Consider the following 24,625-nt stretch of genomic DNA (forward strand, 5'->3'; position numbering starts at 1 on the left):
CTCCCTTCACTGCAACTGGTCTGTGCAGCTTTGCAGTGGGGGGTTGGAGGTGAGAGGTGGGGGAGGGTCAGAGACACAGCAGAGGAACCACCACAACAGCAGGTTTGGTTTCCAGCGTCGTCGTGGCTCAGTCATGTGGAACAAATACAGCACGTGAGAGCAGGTGATAGAGGAAGAGGACATGTGGGGGGGTGGGGGGGGTAGAGCAGGTGCAAAACTGCAGAGATGTGAGGGCAACAACATGCATTCAAACTGTTGCTGATACTGAACGAGTTATTGAGCGTGGGCAGTTTGCTGTTGAAATGTTTAAGTGGAAGACATTTTGAGCATTTTAATTTCTGCTCAAGTGACGATGAAGTATTCTTTAACAGTTTTAGAAACTGGGTCGCAGTTAGAGCTGAAACAATTAATAGATTATTCGATTACTAAATTAATCGCCAAACTACTAATTTGATAATCGATTTGACACTTTTTCATTATTAAAACAAGATTCCTGATAATTTCAGCTTCTTAAATGTGAATGTTTTCTTCGTTTCTTTGCTCCACATAAAGAAATCATTAAAACGGAATCATTTTGGTCTGTGGACAAAACAAGACATAAGAGAACATCGTCATTTCCACGTTTGACAAACACCGATCATCATTTTTAAACATTTTATGGAGAAAATAATCGACAGATTAATCGATTATGAAAATAATCGTTAGTTGCAGCTCTAGTTACAATCTACAACAGAGGGGAGTCACCAGATTAAATAAATCCAGCCTTTTACTCAATATTCATGTACACTTTCTTTCATTTATCAAATATGTTTTTTTTAATAAATGTTGGGGTCACTTAAATTGTCCTTATTTTGAAGGAAAAGCACCTTTTTTTCAATGAATATAACATTAAATGAATCAGAAATACACTCTATATATTGTTCATGTGGTAAACGACTTCTAGCTGCAAATGTCTGTTTTTTAATAGAATATGTATAGATTATGTACACAGCAACCATCTCTCCAGTGTTCTAATGGTACATTGTGTTTGCTAATCCCGTTAGAAGGCTATTGGATGATTAGAAAACCCTTGTGCAATGATGTTAGCACAGCTGAAAACGTTTTTGCTGTTTCTTTGACGAAAGCAAAATTGTTGTATGGTGTTTTTCTTTTGTTTAAAATAGTAACCTTTTAAGTTTGCAGCAGGTTTACGCTTCATGCCTATTATTAAAAAAAGTCATTTAACATCACTATATTAAACTGGTCAACACCACTTAGACCACATAGTAAGTAGAAAGACAACCAAACCTGCAGGTGTGCAAACTTTTTACAGTAATGTAACTTGGTCCATGTTACTACAGGTTCATCAATAATCCATCCCAGTAATGCAGTTAAAAATTGATTTACTTACAGTGTATTTCTTGTGATGTGAAATCTCGATCTGAAAAAGACAGCTTTTGAAATACAGTAATAGTGGCTTGTGCCCTGACAAAAAAAAAAAAAAAAATGTTTTTGGTTGACCTGAAGTGAAAAAACTAAATCATCGAGTGTGTGGACGGTGCACTGGGTCAGCGTCAGCATGCAAAAATTCAGTCCTGCTACAATGAGCGTCAACTATAATCCCGACTACACCACATCTTCATTTACTGCGATTACGCGACTCTGGCATGAGTTAACGTCTCACTGCGATGACCAGCAGGAGCTTCAGGTGAAGAACTGATGGAAGAGAAATAAAGGGGCAAATTCAGAATACTGACGATAATATTGTCAAAGTATTATCTTTTCTAGTAGATAGCCAATAACTATTTCAGTGTAATTAAATTTTCACATTTTGGCTTTTGATGAAATGAATGAACCTGCATGTTATGGTACAACACTGTTAAAGAAAACAATGGACGCAAATTTTATGCATTTATTCATGTAGTTATTCCACTCCGATTCAAAGGCTCAAGGCTGGGTAAGTGATTTAATAGCCAAAAATACTCTAGAATTTATGGTTAATGTCTTTATCTCCTTCAGGTTTTCTCTTCATATTTTTTTGTACCATCCTTCCTTAAAAATGCCACAAAACTTTGAAAAGTGCATTTTTGTGAGTATCTCCAAAACTTAAGTTGTCCATACACCCCGCATAAAAATGTCCCCTGTTGTCAAGGCTCGTGAGGTCACAAATTTGCAACAAGAAACCACCAACATTTTTTTTCCCCAAAGGTTTTATAACCATCCTGTTCAAACATCATTCTCTTTTTTTTTTCTTTTTACACAACCAGAGAACAAAAAAGATTAAACATAATAAACTCCCAAACCTTTTGTACAGAGAAATCAAACTAAATGAAGAAAATGTCTCTTATATTAGTCCATGTATTATCCTCTGAATTCCACTCTTGCATTTGTCATTAAATTGGGAAGGGAGACACGATTGTGTCAACATGAGGCTCTCTGTGTTGTACGCAATGTTAAATCAGTCCATTTCACTTGCTGGTTGTATCTGTTTTATATGGAATAGAAACCAGTAAGTCTAGGCCGTTCAACAAGTAATCCAGTAAATGTCTATGATAGTGTGTGTGCATGTGTTCAAAGTTATCAGTGAATGTGTCAGGAGTAGGCAAATCTAAATTAGATGTCTGCATGTTTTTTTTTTTCTTTTTTCTTTTTTTAAGAGTCTCATGATTTAAGCCAGTCCGAAACCCTCGGAGCATTCCTGAATGGCCAACAGCAGCATATGTCTCAGCTTCTCATAGCTCTCATAGGCTGGAAGATCCAGCTGGTTAAAGCTGGGGAAGGAAATAGATGATAAAAAGTCAATCAAATATTCACAACATTGCGGAAATCATTATTTTACATTGCTTTGATTGGATTTTTCAATTTGTGAAAGTGATGTGTACCAGGTATGAGCAGATGGCAGGCGGTCAGTGGATCGATCATCGCGGTGAATCTGGAACTTCTGAATGCCGTTCATACCCTCCAGAGCAGCAAAACCCTGGAGAGGAACTTTGGATGTACCCGTGACAAACTGTAGGAACTTGGCCCGGTCGGCCTGGTCAAAGGACCGCAAGGCCCTCCAGAACCACTGGATCTGGTGGGGGAAAAAGTAAGTTTAGAACACTGTTACTGGTGCTACAGTTTACCGATGATGTGCTTTGAATGCGTCTCTTTGTGCGTGTGCCGTCACATTGAGGTTTGGCCAATAACGCCAACACGATGGCAGTGTTTCTTGAATTCAAAGAGCATCTTCAAAGAGTTTTGATGAACTTCAATTTAATTTATTTTTTTTCGCATTTCTGTATATGTGCTTCACTAGAGACCATATCTTGCTTCACTTGCCAGTTCCACAAAACAGCCAAAAATATTTTTTCTATAACTTTTACTCTGCTAGAATGACTGAGATGAGCAAACAAGTTTGTTCAACTGTAAATTTAAAAATAAAAATCCTTTGGTTTCTGTAGCCTTAGTAAAAAGCCTTTTATATGTACTAATGGCAAAATGCCTAATTTTAAGGTGTAGCCATGTTAAACGGCATCCCAAAAAAGTTGTGCATTTCTGGTTTGGGAGCAAAAGCTTTAGGTCACACAAACTGAGAAAAATGGCTTGTAAAAGAGTGTTTACATCCTTTATGGCAGCGGCCCACCACTGTATTGAATGTAATGAAACTATGGCACATGACCTTCTCTTCCTTGTAATAGCAGAGGTGATAGATTACACACATAATACCAAGTATGATTGTAAATGCTACATCATTGCATAGTGAAATATCATTATTACAGTATCAAGATGGAATAGTATGTAATGACTTTGATTTCAATCTTTGTTTCACTACACTGGCCCCCCTCCCAGATTAGACGCTCGTTGGCCCACAGGTCATTTGACATTGTGACCCCTGCTTTATGGTTTGTGTAAGCCACCATAGTTCCCTGATGCAGTTGGGAAAAGCTGAATCAGAAATTCTGAAAAGGAGGGGGTAAGTGAAAAAAGTCCTCCCTTTGTTGCACTCTGCAGTCTCACCATTAGATGTCACCAATTGTTACAAATCTGACCTTTAAAAGACTCCATTTACAAATTCAAATGTTAAAGTGGGTATACATTTCCATAATAATGTAGTTAACTCATGCAAACCTGAATGGAGCTGGACTGGTATTTGTGATATTCAGTGTTGGCCTTCAGGTCGTCGATGTCAATCGTAGGCAGGCCAGAGATGAGCAGCTCCAGCTCCTGCTCAGTGAAGATTGAGATCAGCCTCTTGGGGATGATCTCATAGAATCCCTCGAGGAAGGCTGCCAGCTGCTTGCGGATTGCACCTAGAAAACAAGTGTCAAGTATTCACACAGGGATCTTTCTATAATTAGATGAGAATATTCTTTGAGGCACGTGAACAAGGATGCTATCATTTAATTTGGTGGCTATTTTCCTACAATTAAGCAGCAGAATATGTAATTATTTTCTGAATAATGTATTTGAGCAGCAGCTGGAGGATGATGGTTATGATAAATTAGTAATCCTTGGAGAAACAAACACCGCTGCTGGATAGTGATCAGTCCCACATTGAAAAGTGCAGCCACCTAGTGTTTTCTTTGAGCCTCTGAGAGAATATATGCCCTGAACAGTTCTTATCTACTATACAGTACACTGTACTGTTCAGACTGTTCTCATTAAAAGTTACCAAGAGAATAGACGTACTACTTAGATGAGATTAAGAGTTGGTGAAATAACCACAGTCGTACCTGTCATCTTCATCTGGCACACCAGGTGCACATACTCTTTCTTGTTTTCCTCCGTGACCAGGATGTTGGCTCCATTTGGCTTGAGGTCTCTCACTTCACACACTCCAAACTCTTGGACCTACACACAAAAAGCAAAAGGACACTTTCAATGTTGCAGATCTTAGAGCGATTCAGCCTCACATTTTACTGCAAATTAGTTGAATACCATCAGACTTCCATAACAGTTTTACAACATCAATTTAATGACAACATAAACCATCTGAGATTCAAGCCCTTGAGGCCATATTCCAATTTCAAGAGTTAAGGCGAGAAATAAGTAAGAATTCATTCATTTTCCACTTGAAGATAATTGAAACATTAAGAGAACAGACACCAACCTCTGTGCTGAACGTCAGCTCGTAGCCCAGTGTGGACACATCATTCTCCAACAAGTAGACCAAGCCCTGGAAGAATGGATAGTCCTCACTCTCCATGTCCGTATACCTGTGAATTTTTACAAATTCAAATAAAGAATGCAAAAATAAGTCAACTAAGGTTTGGGTGTATTAAGCATTAAGTAAAGTGAGCAATATTGCTTTTTTTTGGTGCAACTAGCCAAGGTCTTAAATAATAAAAATGTCTTGACCGAGACTGCCAAAAGCTGAAATACCTGACACTCTTGCCCAGGATGTGTTTGTAGAAGCTGCGGGTGAAGTAGCATTCCAATAACCGGTTATCGTAGACTGCCTTCGCCACCACGCGACCCACAAACTTGAAGTAGCTGAGGTGGTTGGGGTTGCAGTGAGATGACGGGTTGATGGTATATGTGACGCGGTCACCCGGTGAAGTACGGAATAGGGCGTACATAGGGTTAAACATCTCCCGGGAGATGATCATGTACCATTCCCTCAGCAGGCCACCGGCATCCTGTCCCTCCTCCCCTTCAAAGACGATGTACCTGTAGGAAAAAAAGGCAGCAGAGTATGACTTGTGTGATTGATAAGTGAGAAGACATCCAGGTGGATAAAAGGGCAGGAGGGTCTTACAGTCTATTTTTCATGTCCTCTGGGCTCTTGCGATGCAGCTCCCTGTAGGAATCTTCAAACACATGATCTCTCCTCACATGCACAGCCATGTCCTCCTTCCTTAGGCCTTCATCCAGCCGCTCCAACTCCTGGCGGAAATACCTGCAAAGATGCCCAGGACCACCAGAATGTTAGTAATTCTAAAAACTAATAACTGTCTAAATAATAATAAGTGTAAAATAAACCAACTTACTTTCTCTTAACGTCAAAGTCAAGTATCCGTATGTAATCAACCAGTACTGCAAAAGGCCCATCGGCCAAATGAGTGGTGGACTGGCGCAGGATCTGGTTAAGCACTGTGCGGTGAGTTTCTAAAAAGAAAGAATGAGTCTTGTTATTCACAATGCTACACATCACAAACAAAATCTCCATTATTCTTCTTACTGAAATTCTTCAGGCTTACCAGCAAAACGGAGGAATTTCTGGGTGTCTGGTGGCAGGTTGGAAGAGATGTGCATGGAGGATGGTTCCCTTGAAAAGAACGGGTCTAGGGATGAAGGTGTGGCAGGTGTAAGCGGTGCTGGGGACAGTGGAGGCGGCTCATCTTTGATGTGAGAGAGCTGGCTCTCCCTGGTGTCCCTCACAGGAGGTTTGCTCTCTCGCTCCGTGGCATGGACCAAGAAGAAGGCCTCCACAGCAGGCTGGAGAACTGAGGAAACAAAGACAACAAATTAAAACTTAAACTAAACACTTGACCTACTGCTTAAACAAATAAGTACGCTATAAATTATACAAAGAATTACTGCAGTTAAACCAACCTAGTACTGCATGCTGGTCATGGGACTCCTCCAGCTCTTTCAGACACTCTCCAAGCATGTCCCACAGCTCATCCAACAAGAGCTGTTCACTGAGCAGAGGAAGGTCAGGAAGTCTCTCCTCACTCTCTGACTGGCCGTTTCCTTCTTCATCTAAAAAAGTAATATCAAATATACACTGAAGCCTCTTTGACAATTCTGTATACTGCAATAACCAATGCATGACATATCATTTATAACTGATAAATTGAAATACACTCCACAACTGCTGGCAATTCCAGGTACAAATTCAGGAGCTTTTGATCATATTAGAGAGGGGTGTTTACTGGAGGCCTTCACACTTCAAAAAACAGGTAACCACTACATATTTGCATGAGCATCATACCAAGCGGTGCAGGGTCCTGGTCCAGAGGAGATGGCTGGTCTACATCCATTGGAGAGTCATCTCTTTGGGCTGCCTGAGCTTCTGTCATTGACTGCACTTCGGACTACAGACAATAAATCAGAGAGGACCGGGTAGGGCAGAGAGACAGGATGAGCAACAGGAGAAAAAAAAAATGTAGGCTTTAATTATCATTAAAAAACAAATCTTCTTCATTATGACTGAAACAGCCATGCAAAGTGACATTTCCATTATCGAACACATAAGGAGCACAACAGAGACAAATATGGGAAGGAGGAACAGCCAAAAGCATGAAGCCATGTCAGCCAGCAAACAGACCATATCAGAGGAACAGATTGAGAGCAGGCATCACAATTACATACAGAACATTTCAACATGTCATGTCAACATGATCTAGAATGCAGTGGATCCCTGACACACCTGTGGTTCTATTGGAGCTGCCAATGTTCATCACAGTACCACATTAGTGTTGTCAACAGATAATTCATTGTAATAATATATCAAAGAAGAAAAAAAATATTTTTCCACCAAGTAATGGCTCAGACATGATTAGCTCATGAATTTCACAAAGCCTGATATGGTGCATGTTAAAAGCTTGTTGACCATGACAGTAATTCTGGCTTAACTTTACTGTGATGGTCATTCTATGAAGTCAGTGTTCTTATTTTCATTGTTTAGTCTCCTAAAATGTGTGCAGTGTGTAAGTAGGAGTATGCCTGCTGTCAGTGCAGCCCATGCTAACCGTGGCAGCAGCAGCCGTGCCAGCAGGAGGAGCAGCACCAGTGGGAGCATGGGGGGCAGCCACTGAGGATCCTGCAGCAACGACAGCGGCGGCGGCAGAGGCGGCGGTGGGTAGGGGTGCCTGTTGGAGCCGGCGTGCCCTCTGACCCTCTCTCACCATCTGGATGATGGCATCAGCTTCAGCCTCTAGCTGACGCACTGCAGCCTGGATGCTGCTAGCTGAGCCCAAACTGGTAGAGCCTGGCCATTGAGAGAGGGAGGACATGGGATTTAACACTTAGTAGGGTTACTGTATGCATTCATCCAGAATATATCATAGATGTTTGTGTCTACATGTAACATCACTCTACCTAATCGTCCTGTCTGTTTGGCTTTCTTGTTGGCACGTCGTGTGTCCTCACGGAGTTGGATAATGACCTGCAGCACTCGCAAGAAAAACTTCTGCGTCGATGTCTTGGAAGTTAGTGAGCTCATGCAGGGAAGCTGAAGTTCACGTCCCCCAAGTGTGCGTTTCTGTGCAGCCACAATCACTACACTCTCCGAGCCGTCAAACCTGTGCCCCCGCCAACAAATGCATCACAAGGTAAAGGGCGTTGTATGTGTAACGACAATTAACCTACATGCATACAACTAACATACTGTAGTGTCACTTGACAAATTTACGAGTTTGAATTGTGTCCTCAGTATATCAGTCCCTTTTAAGCTCAGTGACATTAATAAACTAGTGTCACTAGGCTATCCATAGTCAAAACTAGCTAACCTGCTAGTCATCTTGCCCTTGAGCCTGGCTGAAATGGAATCCTCAGGAGCATCTGGGGAGTGTGAATCAGCGTGTGCCCGTCTCTGCTGCTCCAAGTTGTATTCTCTGAGTTCAGCAAGTAATGTGCCTGAGAGAGAAAAAAAATGCTCAAATACAATTAAATACATGAGAGACAGTTGCATTTGCCTGAATAGGTCCAACTGGACACCGACGGTGTCTCCCAACACTAACCGATCTGTTTGCAAAGAGTGTATCCGAGGTGTCTAGCCCCACTAAGCAGAAGTCTGAGCACAGTGTCTCTGGTGGAACCATCGCCCCTGGACAGCTGCAGCAGAATGTTAGCTGCATCCTCCAGACCCTCCTCTGAACATGAGTGAGATGTCAACACCTTGAGAGGACAAGGAAAAGGTTGTTGGACAAAATGTCTCACTGCAGAACAGTGCAAAATCACAAAATTAAATAGATCAACTGGTCTCTGCTGAAAAATACTAAGTAATTAAGTAAATGTTACTTATCAGACAAATTAATCATACCTCCACAGAGAGTTGAAGTTGTTTCTCTGTGAGTCCACTCGAGGCCATCTTGTTGTCACTTTCTGGACTGGTCAGAGTGCCTCTTTGTTTCCCTATTTTGGAGGGCCCCAAAAAAGTACATCATTACAATCTATCAAAATACCTTGTACACTTTATATATAATTTGGAATAAATGGCACTACCTGTAGAGATTGTTCCAGTGGATGTGGGTATAGAGATCGTTGTAGAGGGTGTCTGGGAGGCTGTTAGACTCCCTGAGGATGTACCCTGTGCTGCAGCTCCCACAGAAGACCCTGGGCCTGGCACAATGGGCTGGGTAGAGCCTGCAGATGCTACAACTGGTGTTGTGACTGGGATTGTGGCTCCTGAACTGGTTGCCACACTGGGGTTGGCAGCTTGTGGGGTGGGGTGTCCGGCAGGCACCTCCGTGGCCTTGTTGTCCGGCAGGGCGATGGATATGAGAGAGAGCAGGCGCAGCAGCTTTTCAGTGAGCAATGAGCTCCGTCTGATCACTGGGTGGGACAGCATGTTCATCAGTTGGCCAAGAGGGGATGTCTCCAGGCTGAACTGGGCCCCCTCTGCATCTGCACTGCCCCCAAGAGGTACTGTCTTCATAGAGGCTTTGCCCTTGCGACTGACATTCATGTTGTCCAGCTTGACCAGCAGGTCCCAAAAATCAGTGGAAATACCCAGAGACTGGGGTGTAAGGATAGAGGAGCCAAAGGAGAGCTGTGTGTTGGAGGCATTGGAGCTGGGGTTGGTTAGAGACTGTGACCCTGTCCTGGAGCTTCCACCTCCACTTCCTCCACCAATGGCAGAACAAAGACGAGAATCAAGGTCAGAGGATGATCCTGTCAGATCTTTACACCGCTGCTGGGTGAAGTGGCTAGGGAACACCTGCAGGGGTAGACAAAAATCAAAAAGAACATTTAATTACATCAATTACAATTTACCTTCCAATAAATTATACACTAAATGGTATAAATGAAAATAGGTCACCTTAGCCAGTTGGATAAGTGTGTCCAACACATGTCGACAGACTACTGGAGCAGCCTGTGGGTGGATGTGAACAGTTGAGCCTCCTCCACATGTGACACTTGTAGCAGCACCTGACACTCCACCCAATGTTCCAGATCCTGCGGAACCCCCCTGTGAGTGACGGTCAGCATGTTTCCTACCTGATGCTCGCTGAATTTGGAAAATGTTTGTCCGGCAGCCCAAAGCTGCGTCCATAGACACAGAGAGCCAGGAAAGCTGGCTAGAACTACGAGATTCCACCCTGTTCAGTAGCTCTAAGGAGGATGATGAGGACGAAGAGGAGGAGGATGATGAACATGAGAGGGAGGAGGTAGCAGAGCCTTTTCCTCCACAGCCGCCCTGGGTGCTTCTCTTGCCACGAGAGTCTTCTAGACGTGATGTCTCCACACAAACCTCACTTTCGCTGCTGCGTTGGAGGATGGACAACAGGCTGCGAATGACCCATCCTCGTGTCTGAGAGTGGTAGCATAGATTCCTGAGCACACGGTGCAGACGGCTGGTGTTGAGCTTGGGCTCATCTACGAAAAGTAAAACGAGCAGGCAGGACAAGGCCTCGTGGTCCAGCAACAATCGACCTCGCAGACGCAGCAAAGAGTCCACACTGGAGCTGGAAGGTCTGCAGAAGAAAAACGTGTTCAGTTTTTTACCTGTCAAAAGCAATGACTCAAGGCTACCTACATTTACTTACATTGTTAATATGACAGTTAATGCTATAGTGTGTACCTTTTCAATATTAACACATGTTCATTAGATTCAGACCATTATCAAACAAGTTTACACAATGCTGATTAAGCCTATCAACTGTAAGACTCTCAGTAGACCACTGTTTTGTTGTTGTGTCAATGATTTTACACCACAACTGATGGGAGGGTGGAAGCCTAACAGTAATGCTAGTAAAGCCAGTTGACTGTAAACTGAAGGTTAATGAATTGTCCACAGTTCTCTGAAACATGAGTGAGGTGAAACAAATGTCGACATGAATCCTCACCTGTGGTTTGTTCCTCCCCCCATTTGAAATGTGCCTCCTCTCTGCACAGCCAATCGGGTGTACTGGACACCACGATTGCTCCCTAGCCGACTGGTGAAGGCAGGTGAGCGCAAGATGGCCGATAGGGCTGAAGATGAGCTATGACCAAACAGCCTCTCATGCATTAGTTGCCTCTGGCGTGCCTCTTGCTCCCTACGCAACGCAGCTGCTTCGGCAGCAATGTCCGGGGGCATGACAGCCAACACGCTGTCCTCCATGTCCTCCAGGACACTACGCCGGAGCTCTGAAGGTAGCGTCTGGATGAAAGTGACTGGATCCAGAGGCGTGTCTCCCTGTGTAGGCTGCTGGGCTAGCTCTCTGCGTTGCTGCTCTGCACGCTGCTGGGCAAGAACCTAAGGCAACCAGTAGTATAGTTAATTACAAATAACATTTTCTCTAACTTTTAGAAAATAAAAATACGTATCAGATTAGTAGTTCTAAAGCTATTTATTTTGTCCTTTGATCTCTCTGAGAACAGTCTCCCACCTCTTCCTGAATGGCAGGTGGCAGGGCCGCCAGGAATTCGGGGCTGACTTCTGTAACCCCAGGTCCACCCAGAACAGGTGCAGTAGAAGTAGGCAGGCTGGTAGCAGCAGGAACACGAGAGGGTGGTCTGATCCCAAGCTGGTTTTGCAGAACCTCTCGACGTATATCCTCAGGAAGAGCGGCCAGGAAAGAGGGATCCACACCCTCTGGCAGACTGATGCCTACCGAAGAAAAAACAAACAGTGAGATCTAATACTACATTAAAATATTATTTAAAAAAAATGTTTTTTTATAATTTTACCTGCAAGTGGATCCTCATCATCATTGCTGGTTGATGGGAGAGGCTCTTCCTGTATGGCCTGAGACTGGCTGTCTGCACTATCGCTCCTGGGCATCGTTTCTCCAGGCGATGACACAGAGGTGGAGCTGTGAATATGAAATGAAAAAAAATATTTTTGAGTTTATTTTTTGCCTTGTGGTTAACTTGAGAGGAAAAATATTATTTTTTGCTGGCCATAAAAAGGGGATACTATATTATTAGCAAATATGGTTATCCGAGATAAAAGGATACACGATATAGTTTTACATGTTGATATTGTGAGAAATAATACAAGTTACTAACCCAGTCTCTGCATCGGTCTGCCTGTCAGTCAGCCCAATTTCCCCACGACCAGAAAGTTCCTGAGACAGCTGAGTGGTCTGGGTAGGGATGGGAGCAGCTTCTTCCTGAGTGGCAGAGGCGGGGCTGCTGGTATCCATAGGTGATCCTTCCAGTTGAGATACACCCACTACTGCAGGCTCCGAGCTCTCAACAATATCTGGACTTAGGGATGCTGAGGAAAAAAAGAAAGAAAAACCCACAATGGTTAAAAACTATTTAAATAACTGTACTGTAGCAGAGTTAAATGTTAACCGTTTTGTACTTTAGTGTTCAGCGATTTTAGCACGGATCTAGAGCATACCAGTATCAATGAAATTTTAATTACTCGTTTGTCCTTACTGTTGACCAGTCTGTACAAAAAGAGTTTTTCAAAGTTAGTCTACCTTCCCTGCCTTCATCCAATGCTCCTCCTCCACCACCTCCACCACCTTCTCCTGCTCCGACTCTCTCACCAATTGTGGGTGCTGGCGACATTTCCATCTGAGATGCCTCTGCCTCACTGCTAGGCCTGTCAGCTGCTGACAAGGATGGAAGGCCTGCCCCAGCCAGAGCAGCTAGTGGGCTGGTATGTGGCTCGCCCAGTAGCAGGTCAGCAATTGGCTGGTGGACCTGCTGACTTATTGCAGTCTCCAGGGAGACTAGAGCCTGTTCATGAGGAGCAGGTGTGGTGGGAGTGACCTCTCCAGATGGGGGAGCCGTGAGGAAACCTTCTGAGACCCTGGGTGGGTCCAGACATGACACTGTACCACCCTGAGCCTGCTCACCCTCTGCAAGATCCAGAAAGAAACATATGTGAAGACAGGTGGTATAGTTTATATTTTTAGTTGTATACAATGAAGATATATTTTTCTTTATGATACATTTTACAGACAAACTGAACTTCCACACAGATGCCAATAGCCTCTGCTGAGGAAGGCAGTAAGTTGTATAGTTATCTCCTGAATGGGGTGCACAATCCTGATCCCCAACAACAACACAACTTACTACCTCACCACAGCAGAGCCAGCTGCAAAATACTGAAATACAAGATAAACACAATTCAACATTTTATACTCGAGATATTTAGTGACACGTGGAGTTACGTGCCAATGACAGCAGTGAAAATTAGATATTTTCAGATTTTATTGTGAATAATTAAAAAGAAAGATTTCCTCTGCAGCAGATAAGGATGCCGGGCTGTTATGGCATTGCCATGAGAAAGACAGTAGACTGTATAGTTATCTCCCAGATCTGGTGTGATCCTAAAACTATACAAACTACTACCTCATCCCACAGCACGCTTTACTGGCAGCTTGACTCCGGTTGCTCATCATCGAGATGTGTTCATTTCAGACAGGTTCAGAAATGTCAACATTAAGAAAGTAAAAACTATTTAAATGTCACTACCTGCAGTGTTGTCTGCTCCATTAATTGTACCCAATCCAGAACCCTGGGGACAATAACAGAAGACATTAGGAACCAGAACTCAAATATCCAGACTGTACACAGCATTAAATATATTTTTCTATCAACCTGCAGGCTCTGTTCCCTAGTCTGTTCTGCTCCAGATGCCCTCCTCTCATTTTGCTTGGACTCCTCCTCCTCTGCCAGCTGCCTCCTCCTTTTCTCTCTGCGCTCTTCCAGTTCCTCATCTCGCAGACTCTCCAGATGCTGCAGGATAGGCACCTTCACAACTTCAAGTAAAAACAGATGTCAGAATATATATCATTGGCAGTAAAAAGAAAGGTGTACAAAGTCTGCAAAGAGTTGCAATTAAAGCTACCACATTTAACCTGAAACACAACTTTAAAACTGTAAAGCTGTGTATAGTAAATTGATCTCTATTGAGTCAAGTTTATTGCTTTAAACTACCTGCTACACAGTCGTGCATACTCTCAGCATCCAGCACTTTGCACTCATCTGTCCATCTAGTCAAGGCAGTGGGAATACTAGAGAGGGTGCCTAAAGAGACAAAGAAACAGATAATCAATTCAAACCCATGCTAAAGCAAAAGACCACAATATTCATGACAACCTGAAGCAATTCTCACCTGCTTGTCCCCCAGTACTGCTCTGCTCATGGAAAAAGTCATCCAACAACTCATCATCAGAACGAGCAATGATGTGGACATCTTCATTTCCAACCAAAAGACGGGCACGACCTCGAGACTGCAGGGGCAGAGAGCTGGACAGCTGTAAAATGTCTGCTGCAGCACTGGGACCCAACAACCTAAAGAAGAGAGTAGAGAACAGTCATTTTTATTGCTGCTGCTTCAAGTGAGAGTTTTGAAGATTGCTGTTCTACACAATGCTTTTACCTTTGCAAGATGAGCGGTGGGTTGGGCTGGCGATTGCCAGGGTAGTGGACATGAATGGTGTGTCCACTGTTGGCAGTGAGCTGGCGCAGTGTCCGCTGACTGCGACCCATGCCCTGGGCGAGCCGGCTGCTAGTGCCTGCCACCCCAAGGGTGAGGGAACCGTGGTCAGCATGGCGCACCATCAGTGGGTGGGAGCTGGGAATGTTGCCTGGGGAGGGAGGGATGTCAGCTGATGGAAACACAAAACAGTAGGCAGACATTAGGGGAACAGAGCCACTTGTAGGAGGGCAACTATCTGTCAGACCTTTTTTCATATTTTGCTGTGTCATAACAAGAAACACTGGTGTAACTGATAATATTAACAAGTGCAGTAAAATCTACACTTACTGCAACTGAGCCATTCATCAACACAATTTGTTTCCACAAATCAAAATGTCATGGCATCAAAAAGGTCTCGAGTACCTCAAAGCAGTTCCTACCCAACAGCACTGAATGTGGATATTTATAATCGTCATTCTAAAAATTTGATTTCAGACCAGAAACAAAAATAAGAATCCAAATTTGCACTACAAACATTTCTTCAAATCTAAATGATCATGCTTACCGTTGTTGGAGAACATGTTGTCAAACTCTATGATGAGGTCATCATCCCTGTCAAATCTTTCAAATCGGATGTGAGGTGCAGCATTGATGTCTGGGAAGTCTTCGTCCAACTCCATCTCTGAGCCCTCATCATCATCATCCTCATCTCCTTCCTCATCATCCTTGAAGAAAGATTATAGCCTTTAGTCTCAAGGGCAAGAAACAATGATGACTATATAACCTCAGCGCATTAAACCATACTTGATCTTCCTCCTCCTCTTCCTCCTCCTCCTCCTCTTCATCCTGGCTGTCTTCATCATCATTGCTGCCACTAGAGTCTTCCTCCTGTGTGTGTTCCTCATCCTCTGGTTCCAGGATATTCATGGAGTCTGATGGAACAGAAAAAAAACACATGGTCATGTTGTTTTTCTAAATAACAAAAAAATATATACACTATTCTTTACAGTGTCATTTTGACCCTTGAATCTGCCAGACACTGCCTAAACACAACAATGTCAAGTGTCAATGTCATACCTTCACGGTTGGCCTGAAGAGTGGATGCCTGGCTAATATTCGAGGGGGCCTCATCCATCAACACATCCTCTTGCGTATCATCTTCGCCACTGCGTCCCACTGATTCAAAGAACAGACACAAAATAACTCAAGAATCATATCACAATAATCATAAAAACAGGAGGGTTTCCTTTATCTTTCATTTTTTTTATAATAATTTAATTAAGAATAGATGAGAGATTGAGACAAATAGCAAATACAACTCTTTTCATAGCACAGGATTTATTTTTACATGTGCATGTATACAAATTGAAATGCCATTGCACTCACTCCCCAAAAGAATTGGGTGACCTACCTATAATTGTGCTGTTGACAGTGCCAGCATCTCTCTCCAGGAGCTCATCAATCAGATCAACCAACTCATTCTCGACCTACAAGCACATGATATAAACATAAAATGGGCATTAAAACATTGGAGCAAATTTACCCATGTCCACAGCCACTTTTATATGACAACCAGTAATTTCACAGGTTACAGATGAGATGATGTGTTGTGAATATATTATGCATAATACAGCATCACTCACCTGCATAGCCTGTGTGCTGAGAACCTCTGGCTGACCAGCAATGACCACAGTGTCTCCCTCTGTCTCTCCATCCATTAGGTCCGTGTCCGTTCCCTGCACCCTGTGGTTACCCTCCACTGGCTCTGCCTCACCAGCCTCTCCTAGAATAGATGTCACACATGAGCAACATTCATATTGGGCTGAGTGGTGAATTGGGCTGTTGATTAGCCAAATCAAATATTTAGTGGGTTGAAATCTCTTATCCAACTTCATACCTGGGTCCTGAGTGTTGCTATTACTGTCCCTGGAAGCACCCACAGTATCATGTTCAACCTTGTTCTTGCTAGAGCCTCCTTTGCCTCCAAACAGACTGCTGGGCTGATTAACAATGCGAGACAGAGTCTCCAGAGGCTTCAGTGCAGCATTCACTGTGTTGGCCATGTTGGGACTAATTCAAAAGATAAAGGGAACACAAGAATTATTTTATTACAAAAAAACACTAATTTTTAAATTGAGTTATCTGGTTTATTTAACTTAAAGCTGGTGATCACACATTGTATTAACAATTTACACGTGTCAATGATATGCTCAAATTTAAAACCAATTAATATACAGATGCAGGTTTCCCCCCAAAAAATTGTTAGTTTAATTAATGTGATAGTAATCATGTACCTGGACAAATCCAAGCTGTGGGGCACACGGGCCAAGTCGTTCACCAGTCCTTTTTTGAGAAAGAGCCTAATGATATTGTTCATGCCATTGTGCTGTGTCTTGGCTGCTGCTGTGCTGTAGAAACTAGATGTGGAGGGGCATGATTCCATGATGGTGCTAATGATGCACATCACTGCCTGGAGCCTGGGAAATAAACATGGTGGGACAAATAGGGAGAATGTGAATATGGGCTTGCACATATTCAAATAATTTATGAATCAATCGATAATTTATGTTTTAATGCTGGTTACCTGGCATGTTTTTCAGCACCTTCTGCCATTGCTAGCGCTCTACTAAGGGCAGCCTTCACCTCATTAACAAGGGCCACCTGGGCATCAGTGCCTGTGCCAGCAGCGGCCAGGCTGGCTAGGAAGAGACGTGCAAGGGCAGGGGTGTCTTTGTCCTCTGAATTCTGGGTGTGGGGCAACAAGTGGTCGAGCACAAAGGCTAGAACACTGCAATCCTGTCAGGACATAGAGATAACAAATGGGTTAAGAGTATGGAATACGACAATAGAGTAAAATATGGTAGAACTGGTTTGAAAGATTTTGACTACCCACCTCTTTAATAAGCTCGGACTGTCCAGCAGTGTAGCAGTACGAGGCAATTAATGTGGCAATGCCCACATAAGAGCGCACCAATTCAGCCAGCAGTCTCAGAATGGTGGAGGTTGGCATCAAGGGTTTGCTTGCCTTTACCTTAGCTGCTTTACCCTCATCTGAGCTAGTACTCTTCTCTCCCTCCTGTTCTTTTTTCTCCTCCCGCATCTCTTCTGGTGTTGAGGCTTAGGTAAAACAGAATTATAGAAAACACAGATCAAATAAACAAGATGAGAGCTAAAATTAAGTTTATCTCACAAAATCCAGCAACAAATTAGACCACGTTTTGCACTTATAATATGGTTTTGTAACTATTTAATTAATTTATGGTTGAGCAAAAAACTTTTATCTTTGACTGTTACCATACATTTTTACAATTCCATACACAGCAATAAAAAAAGTTACCAGACAATCACACAAGCATAGTTAACTAGGCACTTATGTTTTTTTTAAGTCTTCTACCTTCTCCTTGTGGTGTACCCGTCTGAGAAGACTCCGTCACACCTCCATCAGCAGCAAACACTTGAGTCTGACAGAGAGAAACGCCATTCTATTATCAAATTTGGAAGTGATTAATTTCATGTTATAATATACAAGCTAAACTGCAGTAATTCTCGAGACTCACATTGATATGGAATGCAGACTGGGAGTCAAAGTCGCTGCCTTGTCGTGTGAGTCGGTACTGCTGGTAAACGTCATCACCGACATCTTGCAATATCTGGCACAAGTCTTGACCACCAGGCACCACTGCTGTACGTTCTTCTGGACGCTCAGCTGTGCCACACAAAAGCACACTCTTAGCTGAAATACGGTACCTAGTATCTAGTCCCACGAATACTACATATACATGCACCAACTAGGCAGTTGTCAGGATCTTGTTATCTTACGTTCTTCAGGAGCATGGTAGGCAGCCAAAGCATTGAGCATGTCATAGATGACCTCCTTGATGGTGTCAGGAATAGAAGGTAAGGGGGAGAGTTTCAAAGGAGTGGTCTTCACAAGCTGCACTGCATTTGGCCCTTTGATACGGAGGTTCTCAAACTCATCATCAGACGCTGTAGAGAAATAACAGCAATATAAGCTTATTAGGGTTAAAACCCAGTAAATACCAGTCTGACAAATTACCAAAGAGTACTATTAACTTCAAGTCTAATCAAGATTCTACACCAACTCAAGCTGGAGGTTTCACACTCACCAGTGCCAGCTCCACGTGGTGCAGGCAGAGCAATGCGGACACAATTGCTTGCAGTTTCAGCAAAGCACTCAGGATTGCGGCAGGCTGCAGGCCCCAGGACACGAAGAATGTAATTGATTTCTCTGGAACCAAGACTGCCCGACACCACTCCTGAAGTGGTACTGCCCGCTCCACTGGTCACAGCTGATCTAACCACCTATAACAATAATGAGGATTTTGTTATGCAGCTACAAATATTTGATCAGCATTTACCTGATAGCACCTTCAAAAAGTGTCAGCTCTATTTTAGCACAACAAAAATACACTAACCTTTTCCATGGTGTGTCGCAGTGTGGTTGGATCTTCAATGATGTGTCTGAAAAGCAGAGTAACGAGTGGAGTAAAGCCGTTGAAGCCAGAGCTCTGCGTCAGCCCCAGAAGCATCCGTGTGCTCTTCAACTCTGCAAACATCATGGCGTAGTGATGATTGCGTGTCAGACGCAAACAGAGACGCAGTGTGGCGTGGAGGGTGTCTGGGTCCACAGGAACACTTATCATACTGACACAGGACCGAATAAGAATGGTGGTCATGTCTTCAGACAGGCCTTTAACGACAATATCAGTGCGCTGGGAATAATCCAACTCCAGGGTAGATGAGGGGCCCGAAGTGGTTTCCTTCAGTTGGTTTGAATCATGCTTAGGGGTACTCATCACCACTGCTGTCCCAAAGTCTTGGTCAGTCTGAGATTCCTCTGCTTTGCTTCTGTCAACCTCTTCTCTCTCAGAGTCGGTTGTAACCCCAGTCTTAGCAGGCTTGGGAATGCGTGGCACTCTTTGGACATTCAACATCACTGGCCTTCTGTTGCCGGTCTCTTCATTGACCTGTCCAAGAGTGTGGATATTATCAGTATAACTCAGAACACTTCTTAATACAGTGAAGCATGAAATCAATTTAGTTAGGGTTCAACAGCAGTGGAGAAAAAGAAGAAAGTGTGTGTCTATGGGTACCTGCACCATGGTGTTAAACTGCACAGTGTATCTCCGGCGTCCAGCTGTGAAGCGGACACTGCTCTCTCCGGCCCTCCATGCTGAGTCAATGGTGCTGTTATTTGATGCACTGTAACTGCACCATCGGCCAGACCGATCATCAAACCACCGCCAATTATTCCCATTGGGCTGGAGATACTAAAGGTAGAGAAAATGTTTGACTTGTAAATCACTGTATTCCGACACGGTTATCATACATACATTGTTTCGAGAGGTTAATTTGTACCTTGTTCATTTGTTCTCTGCGCTTTGAAGAGACTGCCATTTTCTCATAGAAGTCAATGATCAACAGCACTGGAGTGATCCACCTGCAGAAAAAGAATGACGTTACATAATGAAAACATAAAACATGGGTCTCCCATGATGGAAAAACTGTAGGTATGTTGGGCTGTGCAAAACTCACTTTGGTGTCTGGATGTCTTTCTGTTCTTTAGCAGCCTGCAGACAGGGCTGGACAACCTCAAGTAGCTTGATTAGCAAATCAAGAATACCGCTGTTTTCTACTACTCTTGCACCCAACAGCTTCAGCTCCTTTAGAAATAAAGTTCATATGGTTATAAGAGAATTGTTGATAACCAAATTTGCTGCCATTTTACAGCTAGATGTTTAAATGGGTATTTTTCTGTTACCTCAAAGAGCAAGGTGAGCAGCAGAATTCGTGTTGCCAGCTTAGAGGCCTGGGGCAATGTGGCCATCTGTCGAGTCCACTCAGACACCGTCTTTGTGTCACTGGTTGTCAGGGGTTCAGCTGCCTTGATCAGCACGTCTGCTGCCTCCCACACCTACATATACCATGAACACAATCAGGCAGGTATAACTATGCTAAGCCTCTATTGTGAAGACATAGAGAGCTAAATTTAAACAGGTTTGGAGACTTGCAATAACAAAAACCTGACAATAAGGTTGTAAGGCCAACACATGACTTCCAAATATTGGCCACATAACAGCAATTAATGTTCTCACCTGGTGAACAACCTGGCCAAGGATAAGATCTCTGTACTCTGGGCCACTCCTCTTGATGGCAGTCATCAATAGATCACAGAGTCTGTAGACCGTATCAGGCAGTTCATCCAGAAGATGGAAGCATCCAGGTAGCATGGAGTCAGTGAAGGTATGTAGCTCCTGGGGGTCCAGAGGTTCAGCCTCCATAAATCGTTCCAAGCAGCGCGCTTCTTCCTCTTCAGCCCGCTCTCTAGCTCTTCTGTCTTCCTCCTCACGCCGACGTGCCGCTTCCTGAGGTTGAGAGAAAATTAGGGGTTTTCGAGTCTTTTTAATGTAATTTAATAAGTAAGGTTGACATACCTCAGGGGAATCGGAGCGCTGCTCCATGCTCACTTCTTGCCCAAGTGACATGGCAATGGCTCTCATCATCTGGTCTTCTTCAGACATAGTCAGGTCCTAGATGGAATTAGAGAAATGTGTCAACTGCCGAGATGGGAAAGTCACAAAAGTGGAAGTCTGCGTTTTTGTCTGTGAAGCCTTACTCGTACAGCTCCACCAAGAAGAGGAGGAGGATGTGTAAGTAAGTATTCTGTGGCCTGCTCCATGGTGCTGGTGTTCAGTAGGGCCTCCATGGCATGCTCTCTTGAGAAACCCATATCCATCAGCTAAGACACCACAACGAGAGAAAACATATTTTGTTTATTTTTAAGAGTAAACAGATGTATCAAATGAAGAGTAGATAAAATGAGATGAAGAGCTTCAAAATGCATGTACTTACTAGGCAAGGATGAGGATATGTAATTCCACTGAGATTCAAGTGTTAGACTTATTTGTGACTTACCTGTGTAAGCTGAGCCTGGTTGACTTGGGGCTCACGGCGAGGGGTAGAATTGGTTGAATCTTCTGCTGATCCTCCTGCTGACCCTCCAGAACTTGTTCCGGTTGGTGGTGGTGCCTCTCCTGCTGTTGTAGATGCTCCAGGGACAGCAGTAGGTGCCAAAGCAGCAGTAGTCGCTGCTCCTTCTTCATCTGCACGTACCGTCCCTTCCCTCTCTTTGGCGAGGCGCTCCTGGATAACTGGTTCCCCTCTCAGGATGTGGCAGAGTATGGCCAGCATAGATTCTGCCATTCTGCCTCCATACACCTTCAGAGGCTTCCTGTTCCACAGGCTGCGAATGCAGCTGAATGCAGCCTTCATGAAGAAAAGACTGTGTTACTATAAAATCTATTAACAGCAAAAACTCAAATTCTAATACCGTGGCAGGACAATATACCAAAACTTAGCAGCTTATACTGTATAATGTGCATGTTACATTTCAAAAGTGACTTGTTCTTGAAGACTTCAAGTAAAGTGTCCCATTGATATTTATACATTTAAAGTTGTCAGGTTATGAATGTTTGTTGCGTCAAAGAAAAAATGGTTTACAAAAGTTTACAGTGTCAAGCTTTTCTATTAATATTGCCCCTTAGGTTATGATGCATTTACTGATTTTGTTAAAAACAAGATTTGATGTTCTACCCGAAGACAGTAGTAGTCTTGAATACTATGGAAACACTGACCTTCTGGGTGACTATGAGGAACCTAAGGGCACTGAACTGAGGCATGGAGGGTGTGACTCCAGGCATTTTAGCGGGTAGAGAGTGGGGAGAGTCCAGCACAGTGCTTGGGTTCACCATCTTTTCCACCAGCATTAACCAAGCATCCAAGAACTCCCCTGTCCCATCTGGTAGATCAGTATGCTCCAGACCCTCAGAAACAGGCACTTTTCCACCCATTGATAGGGCCCAATTAAATGTCCTGTACAAAGAAAACAACCAATTCATTTATTTGAAAAATCAGCATTTGATGGTGAAGTCCTCAACACTGCATTTGATGGGACTTACTCAAATAAGGCATCATGTCCTCCAGAGCAAAAAAACTTTTGCAGCATGAGGTGATAGGGGTACTTTCTCTCATCAAACAACATGGGAGATGTGAAGCCCACTGAGCAGATGAAGAAAGTCAGCCTGCCAGAAAAAAAGCACAGATCATATCACCACTGTAGGCAATGTGCATGGATGAGAATGGCCATATTGTGTTAAGGGTAAGTCTGCTCTTACCTAAATCGAGGGGTAGGTGTGTAAGGGGGAGGTTGCCAACTCAGACCCTTTGTGAGGAGTTTGGTTAGGGCAGAGGCAGTGGCCCGGGCAGCAGGTGTGGGGGTAGTGCCTGTGCTTGTGGCATGGTGGGAGCGGCGCTGGCGGACTGGAGAGCCCACGCACAGCTTCACCAACAAGCCAAAGAGCTCAGCCAGAGCTCTACCCAGTCGAGATGATGCTGAAAACGTCACAAAATAGAGAGAATTAACTTGTGGTTTGAAAGATAAAATTGATTCTAAATATAAAAACATGCATAACAAAAAAATATCGTATGCAACAAAGGTTCTCACCAGACAGCAGCGGTTTAATTTGTTTGATGCGGGTTGCCATAGCTGGGGTAAGTTTGGACTTGGCTTTAGGGTCTGTTGCTGTGGGTTCGTCCGTCTCCATGGGAGCCAAGGTGTCCCCGTCTAAACCCATGCCTTCCAACAGCCCACCAGCAGATGAATCCACAGACGTCGCCTCAGACTCTGCTAGATAAAGGAAGAACAGATTGCTGAGGTGGTTAGTGGATGTTACAGGAATATGGTAGGACACTGCGCTGCAGTTTTCAGTTAACACATTTGATTGTATATATTACCATTTCTTCTGGAGCCAGAGGCAGTGGATGCTGCAGTGCTGCCAGATGGCTTCTCCTCTTTGGGCACCAGTTTCTGCATGTCGGCCTGGCCAAACTCGCATCCTGGTGGAAGACTGTTCAGAACAGGTGAAGGGTGTTAAGGGGGTTATAGTGGGCTTCAAAATTAAAGTAGAGGGGGTAAAGGATAAGATGTTCACCTGTTCGGTGTGCAGAGAGACAGCAGCACAGTGCTCTCCCAAACCAAGGAGCAGTAGAGCTGACTGAGCTTGTTGAGAACACTCAAGCCAAGCTGGGAGCCCCATTGGTTGACTGAAATAGCACGAATCTCACTCTGTTGAATATAAGAAGGGAGGAAAAAACATTCAGAATCAATGTTGTGTTATCAAGTGTATGTAAGTTACAACAACGATGCGAGGGGTTATGAATTCTATTTTAAGAGAAAATATGTTTATATTTACCTGTCCTACTCTGCAGGTATGCACAAACATGAGGATGTAGGCATGCGCTGCAGTTAGCGCATGAAGAAGTGGTGTGGCACGGGCTGATAATGTGGCATCAGTGACATGACCCGCATTAGCAAGTTCTCTGAGGAGCACAGACCCACCAGGCACCTCAATTGGTCGATGAAGTGGCTCTAGAGAGGTCAGAATACTGTCCAGTTGGCACAGGCCCTCCTGGAGTACTTTAGATTCATGTGAAAGAGTCTGAAAGGAGAGGGAAATAAAGAGTTAGTCTTCATTCAGAAAAAAGTTTTCTCATAACGTCGCCCAGACAATGCAGATTATTAAAATATCACCACCTGATGTAGTGTAAGTGTTGGATTTGTTGTTGATATATCATGATGCCTCACAGTGCAATCTAATATGAACTTATATATAAATTGGAGAGTGCAAGAGCTGCTGTCCACTTATCATTTTACTTACACACAAACAAGGAGACAAGACAAGAGTGAGAGTGACTGTATGCTTTCAGACTTGACTACTTCATTTGATATAGTGGATCATAATATCCTCCTTTGTCATACTGGGTCGTTATTAAAGGTGCTGCCTTAGAACGGTTTAATTTTTATTTGGATGATAGAGGCCTTCTGTGTCATGATTGGTCATGACACAGAATATAAATGCTTCTTTATTACTGCACAGCACTTTCGTCAACTAAAAAGATTATTTCCAACATCCATACAATAAAGTGATTCCATGATTCCCATATACTGGGACAAGGGCAGAAGTCCAACTGAACAGCATAGACGCGCTACAAACATACTGACTTATGTTATGGTCTTTCCAGGAAAATAATAAAACAAAGGGGGAAAAA

At 43.5% G+C, this 24,625-nt stretch overlaps 2 protein-coding genes across 2 annotated transcripts in view; both read right to left on the reverse strand.

Moving 5' to 3' along the window:
- Window positions 1-1,904: 1,904 nt before the first annotated feature.
- Window positions 1,905-8,217, reverse strand: LOC310931874 (E3 ubiquitin-protein ligase HUWE1-like). Its single transcript, XM_083895114.1, has 13 exons — window positions 8,008-8,217; window positions 7,659-7,897; window positions 6,899-7,001; window positions 6,517-6,666; window positions 6,162-6,407; window positions 5,952-6,069; window positions 5,720-5,860; window positions 5,344-5,631; window positions 5,072-5,177; window positions 4,695-4,812; window positions 4,090-4,271; window positions 2,862-3,052; window positions 1,905-2,750 (listed from the first exon to the last, which is right to left on the reverse strand). Exons 1-13 carry the CDS (start codon window positions 8,129-8,131, stop codon window positions 2,648-2,650), a joined length of 2,109 nt encoding a protein of 702 aa, XP_083751240.1. The 5' UTR covers window positions 8,132-8,217; the 3' UTR covers window positions 1,905-2,647.
- A 175-nt stretch (window positions 8,218-8,392) lies between these two features.
- The window catches only part of LOC310932201 (E3 ubiquitin-protein ligase HUWE1-like), a gene marked incomplete at its 3' end in the record, with an annotated part of 29,856 nt that continues 13,623 nt past the window's right edge, over window positions 8,393-24,625 (reverse strand). Inside the window, exons 26-69 of the mRNA XM_083895493.1 lie at window positions 23,770-24,015; window positions 23,509-23,642; window positions 23,312-23,424; window positions 23,022-23,204; window positions 22,693-22,909; window positions 22,477-22,599; window positions 22,153-22,390; window positions 21,434-21,784; window positions 21,135-21,257; window positions 20,953-21,048; window positions 20,614-20,883; window positions 20,280-20,432; window positions 20,054-20,181; window positions 19,877-19,958; window positions 19,612-19,788; window positions 18,934-19,485; window positions 18,625-18,820; window positions 18,317-18,484; window positions 18,055-18,203; window positions 17,892-17,958; window positions 17,391-17,614; window positions 17,082-17,293; window positions 16,792-16,974; window positions 16,395-16,567; window positions 16,141-16,280; window positions 15,909-15,984; window positions 15,575-15,673; window positions 15,302-15,429; window positions 15,063-15,222; window positions 14,459-14,687; window positions 14,192-14,370; window positions 14,014-14,103; window positions 13,675-13,835; window positions 13,549-13,591; window positions 12,546-12,929; window positions 12,124-12,334; window positions 11,803-11,927; window positions 11,502-11,722; window positions 10,977-11,368; window positions 9,950-10,604; window positions 9,133-9,847; window positions 8,951-9,042; window positions 8,649-8,805; window positions 8,393-8,544 (exon numbers count right to left, since the gene is read on the reverse strand). Coding sequence (XP_083751619.1) covers window positions 8,393-8,544; window positions 8,649-8,805; window positions 8,951-9,042; window positions 9,133-9,847; window positions 9,950-10,604; window positions 10,977-11,368; window positions 11,502-11,722; window positions 11,803-11,927; window positions 12,124-12,334; window positions 12,546-12,929; window positions 13,549-13,591; window positions 13,675-13,835; window positions 14,014-14,103; window positions 14,192-14,370; window positions 14,459-14,687; window positions 15,063-15,222; window positions 15,302-15,429; window positions 15,575-15,673; window positions 15,909-15,984; window positions 16,141-16,280; window positions 16,395-16,567; window positions 16,792-16,974; window positions 17,082-17,293; window positions 17,391-17,614; window positions 17,892-17,958; window positions 18,055-18,203; window positions 18,317-18,484; window positions 18,625-18,820; window positions 18,934-19,485; window positions 19,612-19,788; window positions 19,877-19,958; window positions 20,054-20,181; window positions 20,280-20,432; window positions 20,614-20,883; window positions 20,953-21,048; window positions 21,135-21,257; window positions 21,434-21,784; window positions 22,153-22,390; window positions 22,477-22,599; window positions 22,693-22,909; window positions 23,022-23,204; window positions 23,312-23,424; window positions 23,509-23,642; window positions 23,770-24,015 — 8,967 coding nt within the window. The remainder of the gene's footprint in view (window positions 8,545-8,648; window positions 8,806-8,950; window positions 9,043-9,132; window positions 9,848-9,949; window positions 10,605-10,976; window positions 11,369-11,501; window positions 11,723-11,802; window positions 11,928-12,123; window positions 12,335-12,545; window positions 12,930-13,548; window positions 13,592-13,674; window positions 13,836-14,013; window positions 14,104-14,191; window positions 14,371-14,458; window positions 14,688-15,062; window positions 15,223-15,301; window positions 15,430-15,574; window positions 15,674-15,908; window positions 15,985-16,140; window positions 16,281-16,394; window positions 16,568-16,791; window positions 16,975-17,081; window positions 17,294-17,390; window positions 17,615-17,891; window positions 17,959-18,054; window positions 18,204-18,316; window positions 18,485-18,624; window positions 18,821-18,933; window positions 19,486-19,611; window positions 19,789-19,876; window positions 19,959-20,053; window positions 20,182-20,279; window positions 20,433-20,613; window positions 20,884-20,952; window positions 21,049-21,134; window positions 21,258-21,433; window positions 21,785-22,152; window positions 22,391-22,476; window positions 22,600-22,692; window positions 22,910-23,021; window positions 23,205-23,311; window positions 23,425-23,508; window positions 23,643-23,769; window positions 24,016-24,625) is intronic.

Source organism: Microchirus variegatus (genome assembly GCF_963457635.1).
Source record: "Microchirus variegatus genome assembly, chromosome: 9".
In the NCBI taxonomy this organism is placed as follows: domain Eukaryota; kingdom Metazoa; phylum Chordata; class Actinopteri; order Pleuronectiformes; family Soleidae; genus Microchirus; species Microchirus variegatus.